Below are 13,617 nucleotides of genomic sequence, written 5' to 3'. Positions count from 1 at the left end.
GGCAGCTTTTCGAGTCTAGAGGAATTGGAAGAGGAGTATGAGCTGCCCAGTGGGAATGGGTTCCAGTACTTACAGGTCCGGGATTATGTTAGGAAGCAGGTGCCGTCCTTCTCTGACCTGCCGCACCTGGGGCTGCAGGACAAGGTATTATTGAAAGCAGGTGTTGGAGAGGGTAGGGTGTTGGAGATTTATAAGGAGTTAATGGACTGGGAGGGAGCCCCAATAGGAGAAGTTAAATGCAAGTGGGAGGAGGAGCTGGGGATGGAATTAGAGGCTGGGTTGTGGGAGGAGGCTTTGAGGAGAATGAATTCATCCTCTTTGTATGTTAGGCTTAGCCTTATTCAATTCAAAGTAGTCCATAGGGTACATATGACGGTGGCTAGGATGAGCAGGTTCTTTGAGAGGGTGGAGGACAGGTGTGGGTGGTGTGCGGGGAGGCCATGCACGTTTTGGGCTTATCCGAAGCCGAATGGGTTCTGGTAGGGGTTTGCAGACGTAATGTCCGAGCTGCTGAAGGTGAAGGTTGCCCCGAGTCCAGAAGTAGCGATTTTCGGAGTATCGGAAGACCCAGGAGTCCAGGGAGCGAGAGAGGCCTATATTTTGGCCTTTGCCTCCCTGGTGCCCAGAGATGGATTTTGTTGGAATGGAGGGACTCGATGGCACCGAAGCTGGGGATGTGAGTGAGCAACCTTGCGGAATTCCTTAGGCTGGGAAAGAAGTTTGCCTTGAGAGGGGGTTGCCCGGAGATGGAAGTCGTATATTGACTTCTTCAAGGATAGTTAAGATGTTAGCAGTGGGAGAGGGGGGGGGGGGTTATTCTCTTTTTGGTTTTGGTTGTGTTTAATGTATATATATAAATGCTTTAATAAATATATATATTTTTAAAAATGCTGATTCATATTGAGCAAGCCATTCAGGAAACAACGGATTGAAACCAGATGGCTCATCGACACCAGAAATGACAAACCCAACAAAATCCTCCTTACTAACATCCACAGGCTCCCATTGCAAAATTGGGAGTGCTATCCCACAGAATAGTCAAGCCTGACATTACCTGTAAGATATGATTCAGTGAGTATGGCTTGTGCTCCAGATACCACCATCACCAAAGGTAATGAGGTGTAAGTTACCCTGGAAGTCTTCTCACCATGGGACATTTGGATGGATTTCGAAGAGTGTAGCAACTCTGAACTGGGAATCCACGCTGGTCATGCGCTCAGTATCAGCAGCAGAATTGTATTCAACCATAATCTGCAACTTCATAACCATTGTAAAGACCCCTCTTAAGTCACCGCTTAGACTTCTATTTTCCATATGAGAGCTTCAGACTTTCCTGATAGTTATAACCTTTCTGATGGTATCCTTTACATCCTTTTGATGTAATTCTACAAGATGCAGGATTTCTTTACGACAGCATTTACTAAAGCCAAACAAATTAAACAAAGATATTCCTGAATATCCCCTTGAAAATTGTTACTTTTAAAAAATAATTTAATTGTATTCCTGACTGGGGTCTAATGCCCCGATTCATTGCACCATTGGAAATGTTTTACTTGATGCACGTTTCATGTGTGACAGTCTGTTTTCCATATGAACCATAGTGTTGCACGTGCCGAATGCCATGCTTCTCCAACGTCTTAAACAACTATCTGTTAAATTAGTCCTGCAGATTCACTCACTTGCTTGAATCACAATCTATGACTCCACAGAAAACAAACCAATCAAATATTTTGCTTTTCAAAGCTGCCAATCTGTAGCAACAGCTGGTACAAAAAAAATTAACAGCAATCTTTGAACATGCTTGTTTCCTCAGCTTATCAACGATGTTCAAAGTCCTAAAATAGAATTCATAACATAGCTACAAAACCTGAAATACGAATATTATATTAGTCCGGGTTCTGCTGGAAATCTATTGCCTCAACAGCTTACAAATTCATAGAAGCCTGAGGCTTGGGTTTGCCCTTACCTTCCATTATGCCTGCCTACCTAATATTCTTATAGCATGTGTTGCTGCCAATGAGATACCTCAACTCCTACAAGGAATTTGGAATTCTGGAATGTTTTCAATGTCACGTCATCAAAAATAAATGAAGTAACAATATTAGGAGCTTATAATAGTCAAACAAACCACTGGATCTTGTTCTCTTTTATCCAGTTTATTAGTGGTGATAAATTTTCCCATTTCTGACAGTAACATAAAATACTGGGAATTGACATTTCTGATTGTGTTCACAAATTCTATTGCTTGCTCCAAACAACCTTTTCTTTTTCATTCTTGCCCCCTCCTCCACCAACATTAACTACCACTGAGGCCTACACATGCTGCTGCTGCTCAAATTCCCTTAGCACTCTCCATGTTCTGCTCAGCCCTGTGCTGCACCTCTGTGTACAGACCTGTTTTTTTAGCACGATTAAAAATTCCCCAGCTTCCCAAAGGTATTTCCTGTAAGACCACCCACTTTATTTTGAATACCTAGCCTCAGTCTCTCAATCTTTTCCTGTACCTGTTACCTATTCCCTTCCCTACCTGCCAATTCTATCTAGGTCCTTACTTAACCCATGCCATCACCGTGAACCACAAAACTCCGCGAGGTGCCTCACGCAGGATGTAGGTCACTGGCTTGTTGTTGGATATTTCAACTACGCATAGCATTCTCAGTTTATCTTTTTGGGATTCCTTTCTTTGCTGTTAACTTGTTGGTACGTGTATTTCAAATGACCTCACTGCTCTGGCGAGCCCTTTTGAAATCACTGATAATGACACATTAGCTGTGAAACTAAAGTAACTTTGTTAATTGGTTGTGTAATGCTCTGTTGGCTTTGTAATTAACATTGATTACGTGAAGAAAAAAGCAGGCAATTACACTCCGACTCAACTGAGATAGAATTGCTCCATTGCCAGCAGCTCATTTAAAAACACAAGAGTTGAACACAAACATGACATATCTTCCATCTCAAAAAAACATTTAAGCAACTTTGTTATTTTATTGAACATTAAGTTAAGTTGAAAGGAATTTTTATGTTGAACTTATTCAAGTACCTGAACAGCGAGTGGGGATGAAAATGGTTCTGAATAAACAAATTTTGTATTCCTTCTTTCCTTGGTGTTTAAGTGCCTTCTTAATTATTTCTACTGGCCGTACAGTAGAACTGCTATGTTTAAACTGTAGCGATTTGGATGATTTTTTTTTTTTGTTGAGTTAAATTCATTGTTCTGGAAGAAATCTGAGAGCCAGGATATGAAAATGCTTGAAAACGCTGTAGATCAAATCATTAATTCATGTTTTGTTGTTCCTTGTAATTAATCGGCATACATTTAATTTATTTTTCCGCCGATGATTTGTGATGTCTTTTTCTTTCTCCAGTTTAAGGAGTGTGAACCTAAGTCACAATAAAATATCAGAGCTCCCTGGACCTGCACATTGGGAGTCGTCAAGTTTAAGGGAGCTGATATTCAGCCATAACCAAATCAGTGTTTTGGATTTGAGTGAAGGAACAAACAAATGGTCAAGACTAGAAAAGCTGAATCTTAGCAATAACAAATTGAAGGAGGTGAAATATTTTGTTTTACTTCAGTAAATTGGAAAATAAATAACCTGTTACTCGATTACTTGTTTCAATCCTCCTATAAATTGGAAAAAGTGTGATTAGTGGATAAACGTAACAAATACTTTTCTTTAAAGCTGTGATTTGCTACAGTTGCGCACATTCATGTTTGGCATTTTTTTAAATGTCATGTTTCGATGTATGAAATAGTGAGTTAAGATGTAATCATTTGGATGATTTTTTGTTGTTGCTTCCAGCTACCTCCTCAAATTGGCCAGCTAGAAAACCTAACATCTTTACTCCTGAGTTATAACTCCGACTTGAGATCCTTGCCAAATGAAATGGGGAAGCTGCAAAAGTTGTGGGAGCTTGAACTCCAAGGGCTGTTTCTGGATTTGGATTTAAAACATGTGGGCAGCAAAACAAAAGATATTATAAGGTGACTAACTTTATGTTCTTTTGTGTAGCCTAGGGAAACCAGGCGAGGGCTGTGCAGGTATCTCACAATACCATTTGAGTATTACATGACACTGTTGATGTTTAGTGGAGCTGTGTGAAATATGAAACTAATCTTGATGGAAAATAGCATGACTGGTGAGTGTATGAAGGCCCGAAGGAGAGATTGCTGCCTTGCCTATTATAGGGCGCAATCAAACCAAATGGGAAATATAAAAACAAATGAATGCGGATGCTGGAATCTGAAGCGAAAGAGAAAATGCTAGAAAATCTCCCCAGGTCTGGCAGCATCTGTAGGGAGAGAAAAGAGCTAACGTTTCGAGTCCGATGACTCTTTGTCAAAGCTAACAGACAGAGAAAGTGGGAAATATTTATACTGTGGAGTGAGAATGAAAGATGAATCAAAGTTAATTTTCCAACTTACTGAAGTAAAACAAATGGGAAATATGTCCCACAGAGAGCACATTTAGCCGCATGTTTCCCAGCTCTCACAATGCCGAGAAATGCAACATTATCTAACGTGACTCCAGTTAGATATGAGGCCATAAGTGGGGAATGCGCGGCTGATGCCGCACTTTCTCCCATTTCCTGCACTGAGGAGCCCCGCCTACCGAAACTCTGCAGTGCATGGAATGGCGTCTCGGTTTTTCGAATCCCTGATGCGACCCTCATTCCATCTGGTCCCTGTTTGTGGAGACCAGCACTGAACAGCACTCGCCTGAGGTCTCCAAGGTGAAGGGGCTGGATCCCAATGCTTTGGTCACCGCAGGGAACTGCATATTAGAGTGCGACCAGCTGACTCGCTCCAATATGGAGATTTACCAGTAAGCAATCCCGCCCACAATGGGCGGGCTTCACATCGCGACTTCTCATGACATGACGTTAGGTCTCATGAGGTGTGATGAGCCAGGTATGGATCCCGGGAGCGGTAGTTACCGGCCACGTTGCGTCGCAGCGTCCTGTTTTTCGGGCGCAGCGTGGCCGGTAGATCACGCCCATAATTCCATTTAGGTCAAATGCTTTGTAGAACTCGTGGTCACAGTGCAATGGCATCCGTAGTTGGAGCTGACTCAGGCAGATTAAAATTTGAGAGTATTAGTTCTGCATTAATACGCATTGGTCCAGATTTTACTGAGTGGCGAAAGAATGGCTCTCGCTGTTCACTTCATGTACAGTAACCCAGAGACTTTTCACGGGCTAGGTTGGTGGAAATTTCCACACAAGTCTGAACCAGCATGGTGTCCTCTACCATGGATTGCTGATGTCTGCGTGCAGTATGTGCAACAGAAAGACTCTTCAATGAATCAGATTTAAAAAATCCTCACTGAGACACACAGACTGGAAATTTGGAAGTAGAAAACAGGAAATATAAATAACTTTTAAATAATTGTACAGAAAATAAACTAAATATTGGAACATGTGCAAGGGATTAGGGAGAGACATAAAATAGAAAAACTATGGGTGCGACGCAACCAAAAACAATTCTCTGTCCGGTTTCAAGCACGTTTACCGGGGTATTTCCACCACCTGCAGCGCTGAGAAAGACCCTGCTGTTCAACGGCACTTTGCCGGGTGTTTTTGGCCTCAGCGAGAACCTCCCCGTCGAGGCCGCAATTTAGTCATTTTCTGCACTTTTCAGAAAGAGTACCTGTGGATCAGGGCACCATTTTATAAAGGCCCAACCCCTGGCATGGGCACCCTGGCACCCAGGCACCTTGGCACTGCAAGTTTGGGACCCTGGCCACCTGATGACCTTGGCAGTGTGCTGGGGGCAGTGCCAAGATACTAGGCTGGCAGTGCCCAGGTGCCAGCAGGAGTGCTAGGGTGTTCCCCTTCCCAATGCCTGACCACCATGGGTCTGAAATGGCCTGGGGAACCCCCCATGTGCCGTTACACATGGTCTAGTTTGTATCAATCAATACTAAATGGTGCCCTGACGTCTCTCGCAGGCACAGCTGGTGAATTTCAGGTACTAGGAGAATCCGGTGAAAGCGTATTTAAATTAGCCTAATGGATCATTTAAATATGCATACCTGGATCTCACCCAGTGAGAGGAAGATCCAGATCACAGCGCCTTGTGAGATTCCGAGATATTTCAAAAGTCACGAATTTCGCGAGAGGCCTCCACGAGATGCAACGGCCTTTCTCCGACACCAAGTCAAGCTCGACGAGGCCACTGAATTGAGTCTTATGTTTTTAAAATCTGCAATATGAATTTTCTTCAGAGGGAATGAGACACCACATTAGTAAAATTATTTTATCCAGGGCCAGAAAGGTTGTTTATTAGTTTTTGCCACTTGGCTGAATCAGGATTTGTGTAATATGTCTAACTTTTTCTTGTCTTTCATATGGAACCGGTGGATAACCACACTCAGTTCATGCCATTATCGCGATTTCTTTGCAGATCCCTCTGTGATTTCCACAGTCTCCCTCCACCATCTGCTTTGTTCCCAGCCTGAGTAAATATTGCGCCAAATGTAATTTAACTGTACTTTGATCAACTTAAAAAATATATATCTTGTTTACATGTCTCATTTTAGATTTCTACATCAGCGCTTGAAGAAAGCTGTGCCTTATTACAGAATGAAGTTAATGATAGTGGGAAATGCTGGTAGTGGTAAAACAACATTGCTTCAACAATTGATGAAATGCAAGCAACCAAATCCAGAGCCAGAGAAAGCCACTATTGGAATTGATGTTAAAGAATGGTCAGTTAATGGAAAAGAGAAAAAAGGGAAGAAAAATCAATACACGTTGAGTGTCTGGGATTTTGCAGGTAAATTGTTTGTTGTCTTTTATTGAGGTTAATTTCCTAGAATTTTAAATGCTCAACTTTATTTTTGCTTCCTTCCATTAAACTCCATCTGCTAAACATTGGTTTGCCTGTTTTGGGGAAATTCAGATTTATAACATGCCCACACCAGTACTGTTGGAGGTGAGCAGCATGTAAATTTGGTGCGTCCACCTCATTACTACGTTTGTAGCATTGGGCAAGTATATGTCTCACTTCTGGCTGCCTTTTGTTCAGCAGGCAGCCAGACAACATTGTGCTAATAGCATGTGGAGCAACCAGTCTGCTCTTCCCAAAGGTAATCTGTCCATTTTAAAGAAACATGGCACTAAATAATAGTAATGTAATTTAAAACATGGAAAATGAAACACAAAGGAGTAGAGATAGTTTCTACTATGATGAATGTTGTGCTAAAGGCACGAGTGGTAGTGGAGGGCAAGGGGAGAGACACCATGGTTCCTGGCAATCAAGGGTCAAACTCAGAAGGGACAGGGAGCAGGTGGCAAGAGAAGTAAATCCCTGGTATCTGGGCTTGAGGACCTGACAGTTATACCATGAGAAGTCAAATGACCCCTAACATGTGGTCAGTGTCAGTGAATGCAACTTCACATGACATCTACTCCAATATCAATAACATGTCTTGCTGCTCAATACATCCCACTCCATCGCTTATCCAGCAGCACTTCTTGGCATTTGGGACTTGCACCTAATACCTAGATATTCCACCTTATCCTGATATACCTATCAATGCTGTCAGTCTCAAATCAACCTCTTGCTGGCTCAACATCCCTCCAGCTATTTAGTTACGGCAGGTACATGACCCAAATACAGCACTAGAACTTCTATGCAAGGCAGGTTTGTTTTGCTGCAGGTCCACAGAAACTACTGGGCAGTGAGGCAAAATTTGAATATGAGTTAAGTATGAAATGCGTTTATTTTTCTCTTGTCTTGTTCAGTTCGAAAACAAAGTGAGAGTTAGTGCAGTTTCTGCAGCTGAGCTGTGAGACTTGTGCCAGTCCCTTCCATGTTTACCTTTGGTGGGTTGGGGGTGGAGGGTGCTGTGAACCTTGAATCTTCACTCAGAATAATCCCCGTCACTGATGCTTCTCTCTTGTTTAGTTATAAAATGCTGTTATTAGAAGACACTTGAGGTACTGCCTTCCAGAAGTAACAATAACTTATTAATAGCTCATAGACCCACAAATTGACAGGATTTGATGGTTGAGTAGCAATGGCTGGAAGCTGGCGAGTGAGTACAACTGGAGGCCCCAGGCATTGAATTGGTAACGCCATCTTAGCGGTGGAAGCCATTGATCCCAATCCTGAACTTTAGCAAGGAGAAAACCCTGTTTACATGTAGTCCGTGCAGCCACGTTGGAAATTTTTGGTGGGGGGAAGTAAGACAGGGTTGAAATTTGAGTTCAAACATTAGTTGCTGGTTTATTTGTATTTTTACCCAGCCCCTGTTCTTGCAAAAAACACCAATGAATGCCGGAGACCTGTGGTCAGTGGGAGTGATTAAATCCACCAACAAAAGATCCCCACAGAAACTTTGAAAAATTTGGGGCAGCTGTAAATCTCAGCAAATTTTAACAGGCAACTAGGAGGAGAATATGGGTGGATTTAAATAAGGGGCGGGATTCTCCGACCCCCCGCCGGGTCGGAGAATCGCCGGGGGCTGGCGTGAATCCCGCCCCCGCCGTGTCCCGAAGTCTCCACCACCAGAGATTCGGCAGGGGCGGGAATTGCGCCGTGCCTGATGGCGGGGGCGGGAATCGCGCCGCGCCGGTCGGCGGGCCCATCCCCGCCGATTCTCCGGCCCGCGATGGGCCGAAATCCCGCTGCTGGAATGTCTGTCCCGCCAGCGTGGATTAAACTACCTTTTGAACGGTGGGACAAGGCTGCGTGGGCGGGCTCCGGGGTCCTGGGGGGGGGGGGGGACACAGGGCGATCTGGCCCCGGGGGGTGCCCCCACGGTGGCCTGGCTCGTGATCGGGGCCCACTGATCCGCGGGCGGGCCAGTGCCGTAGGGGCACTCTTTTTCTTCCGCCTTCGCCATGGTCATCACTATGGCGGGGGCGGAAGAGACCCCCTCCCCTGCGCATGCGCGGGGATGACGTCAGCCGCTGACGCTCCCGCGCATGCGCGGACCCACGTCGCCCGGTGAAGACCTTTCGGTCCCGGTTGGCGTGGCGCCATAGGCCTTTCCCGCCAGCCAGTGGAGCGGAAACTGCTCCGGCGCGGGCCTAGCCCCTCAAGGTGAGGGTTTGGTCCCTAAAGGTGCGGAGACCTCTGCACCTTTGGGGCGGCCCGACGCCAGAGTGGTTCCCGGCACTCCCTCACGCCGGCACCCCCCGCTCCGCCGGGTAGGAGAGAATCCCGCCCAAGGTTTTATTTTAAAAATTATGTAGAAAGAAGGAACTGGAAGATAGAATTGCAACGTCTCATTATTACAGATTAGACTTTGAAAACGTCATTGAAGAGGGCATTTTTAGATATTAAACATTACACTGCAATCCGTTTATAAGATCTCGCTCCATTATTTACTGGAGAGGTTAAAATCTTCAGTTCTGACTGTGAGAGACAAGTTGCTAATGGTAAGAAGACACCCTGAGGACGCAATCTGCCTTGGGGCAAGTTCCCAGGCAGGATCTCCACAGGTGTTACCTCTCAAGGTCTATATAACAACATGGGACTGTCAACCATTTGCTCTGTCTCCAGACCGTTTGCCGATAACGACAGGGAGGGACCATTAAAATTATTAATTGCAAGACAGCATACCCATGCCTTGTACTGATTGCATAGTATAATTAAACGTGCAGACCGTTGATGTGATTAGTTGGTTCTTTTTATATACTATGCATGATGTAAACCTTTTAAAAAAATAAAAAATAAAAAAAAATGTTATTAGAGTATTTGCAAGTTTTTATAATAATAACAATAACGGCGACATAAACATGGTACAATAAAATTTCCTCCCCTATCACAATCTTTACACACCCCAACCATAAAACGACAGCCCGGCCCTCTTCCCCCCCCCCCCCCTCCTTTGGAATTCTGCTTCTGCTGACATTTTAATTTTCCCCGAGTAAGTCGACGAACGGCTGTCACCTCCGGCTGAACCCAACCATTGACCCTCTTAAGGTGAACTTTATTTTCTCGAGACTGAGAAACCCAGCCATGTCACTAACCCAGGTCTCTACACTCGGGGGCTTCGAATCCCTCCACAGTAATAAAATCCGCCTCTGGGCTACCAGGGAGGCAAAGGCCAAGACGTCGGCCTCTTTCGTCCCCTGCACCCCGGCTCTTCCGACACTCCAAATATCGCCACCTCCGGACTCGGCACCACCCGTGTTTTGAGTACCGTGGACATTGCCTTAGCAAAACCGTGCCAAAACCCTCTAAGCTTCGGGCATGCCCAAAACATGTGGACATGATTTGCTGTGCTCCCGCGCACCTCGCACACCTGTCCTCTACCTCAAAAAACTTGCTCATCCGGGCCACTGTCATGTGTGCCAGGTGGACTACCTTGAATTGTATCAGGCTAAGCCTGGCACGTGATGAGGATGTATTAACCCTGCTTAGGGCCTCTGCCCACAGACCCGCCTCTATTTCTCCTCATAGCTCGTCTTCCCACTTGCCCTTAAACTCCTCCACCGGAGTTTCCTCTGATTCCAAAAGTTCCTGGTAGATATCTGATACCTTCCCCTCTTCCACCCAAGTACTGGAGACTACTCTGTCCTATATCCCCCGTGGCGGCAGCAGCGGGAAGGCCGGAGCCTGCCTTCTCAAGAAGTCTCGCACCTGCAGATACCTAAACCCATTCCCTGCTGGCAATTCAAATTTATCCTCCAAGGCTTTCAAGCTGGGGAAGCTCCCGTCTATAAATAGATCCCCATCCTCCTAATTCCTGCCCTTTGCCATCTCCGGAACCCACCATCTAGCCTACCCGGTACAAACGGATGATTATTATAAATCGGGGTCCAAACCGATGCTCCCTCCACTCTCTTATATCTCCTCCACATCCTCCAGATTCTCAGAGCCGCCACCACCACCGGACTTGTGGAGTATCGGGCCGGCGAGAACGGAAGAGGTGCCGATATCAGTGCTCCCAAACGTGTGTCTTTTCATGACGCCACCTCCATCCGCTCCCACACTGATCCCTCCCCCACTACCCACTTCCTAATCATGGCTAAATTAGCCGCCCAGTAGTACTTGCAAATGTTCGGTAGCGCCAACCCACCCTCCCCCCGACTACGCTCCAGCAACACTTTCTTCACGCGGGGTTTTACCCGCCCACATAAAGCATGCAATAACCTTATTCACCTGCTTGAAAAAGGCCATTGGTATGAAGATGGGGAGGCACTGAAAGACAAACAGAATTCTGGGGAGGACCGTCATTTTCACAGTCTGTACCCTTCCCGCCAGTGATAGAGGGAGCATGTCCCATCTCTTAAAGTCCCCCTTCATTTGTTCTACGAGCCGGGATAGGTTTAACTTGTGCAGTGCCTCCCATTCCCGGGCCACCTGGATTCCCAAATACCGAAAGCTCCTTCCTACCATTCTAAACGCCAGCTCTCTCAGTCTCTTCTCCTGCCCTCTTGCCTGGATCGCGAACATCTCGCTTTTCCCCATGTTCAATTTATACCCAGAAAAACTACAAAATTCGCATTACTTCCCCCATCCCCTCCAACGGGTTCGAAATGTACAAGAGCAGGTCATCTGCGTAGAGCGATACCCGGTGCTCCACCCCCCCCACCGAACCAGTTCCTAGAGGCTCTTAACGCCATGGCCAATGACTCTATGGCCAGAGCAAACGGTAACGGGGAGAGGGGGCACCCTTGCCTCGTCCCTCGGTGTAGTTTAAAATACGCCACCTCAGCCGGTTCGTACGCACACTCACTACTGGTGCCTGATAGAGCTACCGCACCCAGTCAATAAAGCCCTCACCAAACCCAAACCTGCCAGCGCCTTCCACAGGTAATCTCACTCCACCCAATCAAAAGCCTTCTCCGGATCCATTGCTACGCATGATGTAAACCTAATCGATAATCATGATTGGACACAGATAACTAGTAACAAGTGATTGGTATATGCTCATTTTCTGTGATGTATAAACTGCGTGTACAGGGCGGGAAGTGTCTGGTGTGCTAACGTCATACACTGCCAGCCCAGTTATAACTATAATCAAGGCCTTGTTTATAACTCCAAGAGTCTTTGTCTGGTCTCTCATGAGCTGAGGGTACACTACAGTTGAATATCTGTACAATTTTCCTCACTACAGTCATATTAAGCTAGTGTCTACAATCACTGAAAACGGGTTACATAGGAATTATCAACAGAATCTGGCAGCGTATTAACATAAACTTGATATGCTAATGCACTGGATTTTTACATATATTTCTGTGACACTGGTGAGATATGATGGATAATGGAAGAGCAGCAGCTCAAATCAAATATTTTCTTTATTGTACAGGCATTATTTTAGTGGTTTGAAAAAATAATTCCAGAACATCATAAGTGATTAGGTTTATGTTTTTCAAAATTGAAGTATTTTCATGGATTCCTACCCATGTCAAAGCTTTTCTGATATGAACCCTGGTAATTTGTGTAAATCACAGTTCATAGCATACAGTAGAAGAACTGCTTATGCAGTTTGTCTCAGATGAATATGCTGAATTATTTTGAAGTCCAGAGAATACATACGGCAGGTAAACCAAGCAGATTTTCATAGCACCTGTAGTGCATACCTTATTTGAATGTTTTAAATTATTTTTCATCTCATTACATTATACAAATATATTAGCTAATTTGCATTAAAATTGAAGTTAAGGTTCGACTTTTCAAAATGTTAAATATTTATCAAAACATTTAAATCTTTATGCAGAAGCATCTCTCTGTAAATCAGGCATAAAATACTAGTATAAACTGACAATATCTATTTGAAGAAAATAATAGTGCTGTTTTATTTTCTAAGGACAAGAAGAGTTCTACAGTACGCACCCTCATTTTATGTCGCCACGAGCCCTGTACCTTGTTGTTTATGACCTCAGTAAAGGAGTTGGTGAGATTGATGCTATCAAACATTGGCTGTTCAACATCAAGGTATGAGAGAAGGAGTGTAAATATTTCCTTACTTAATCATGTCTGATTGTACTAAAAAAATTATCCAGTTAATCGTCAAATTTAAAAGTAGAAACTGCCAGGTCCAAATAGGAGAAATCTCTGTTTGATGCTCATTTAAAATTTCATCTCAGCCACGTAGCCCCTAATATTTTCTCAAGCAATTTGTACTCAAGTACATTTTGCCATGTTGCTAATAGCAATCTTGCTGTGGATTGCCTCTTTCCATCTTTCATCGGGTTGAATTTTACCAGGGAGACAGGGTTCCAGCAGCCACCCAGTGTAAACGCGGGGGGGGGGTGGGGGGGGGGGGTGGGGCGGGGGGTGGTGGGGGGGGGTGGGGGGGGGGTGCAGGGGGCGGGTGCCCATCTGTGCTTGGCCAGCTTGCCCTACAGCCATTTAATGACCACCAGTCCTTTACATGGCCTGAGACAGGACTTTCACTCCCATTGGCGAGGACGTTCCGTTTCTGGGAACTGTCAGGTAATCAAAAAGCCAGCGTACCTCTTGTCCCAGCATGCACCATGGGCAAAGTTACATGGGTGGAGCATGAATACTGGGTGCCTGAACATGAGGCGTCCCTGCTGACCTGGCCATAATGCCACCACTGACATCTGGCATGGGCTTCCCCACTGTGGAAAATGTACCAGTGGTGGTGGGAGGATGCCCTTAGGTGGCCATCAATTGGCAACTTAATCAAA

The 13,617-nt window shown here is 45.1% G+C and overlaps 1 protein-coding gene across 3 annotated transcripts in view; it reads left to right on the top strand.

Moving 5' to 3' along the window:
• Nucleotides 1-13,617, top strand: part of lrrk2 (leucine-rich repeat kinase 2) — a 280,959-nt gene that overhangs the window by 169,196 nt on the left and 98,146 nt on the right. For all 3 annotated transcript variants that reach the window (XM_072471650.1, XM_072471648.1, XM_072471647.1), the window contains 4 exons: nt 3,366-3,552; nt 3,804-3,985; nt 6,543-6,778; nt 12,771-12,898. In XM_072471650.1, the coding sequence (XP_072327751.1) occupies nt 3,366-3,552; nt 3,804-3,985; nt 6,543-6,778; nt 12,771-12,898 (733 nt within the window). The remainder of the gene's footprint in view (nt 1-3,365; nt 3,553-3,803; nt 3,986-6,542; nt 6,779-12,770; nt 12,899-13,617) is intronic.

The sequence above is a fragment of the Scyliorhinus torazame genome, chromosome 13 (genome assembly GCF_047496885.1).
Source record: "Scyliorhinus torazame isolate Kashiwa2021f chromosome 13, sScyTor2.1, whole genome shotgun sequence".
Lineage (NCBI taxonomy): Eukaryota > Metazoa > Chordata > Chondrichthyes > Carcharhiniformes > Scyliorhinidae > Scyliorhinus > Scyliorhinus torazame.
Note: the sequence above shows the minus strand (reverse complement) of the source record. Positions and strands in the feature narration are given on the sequence as shown.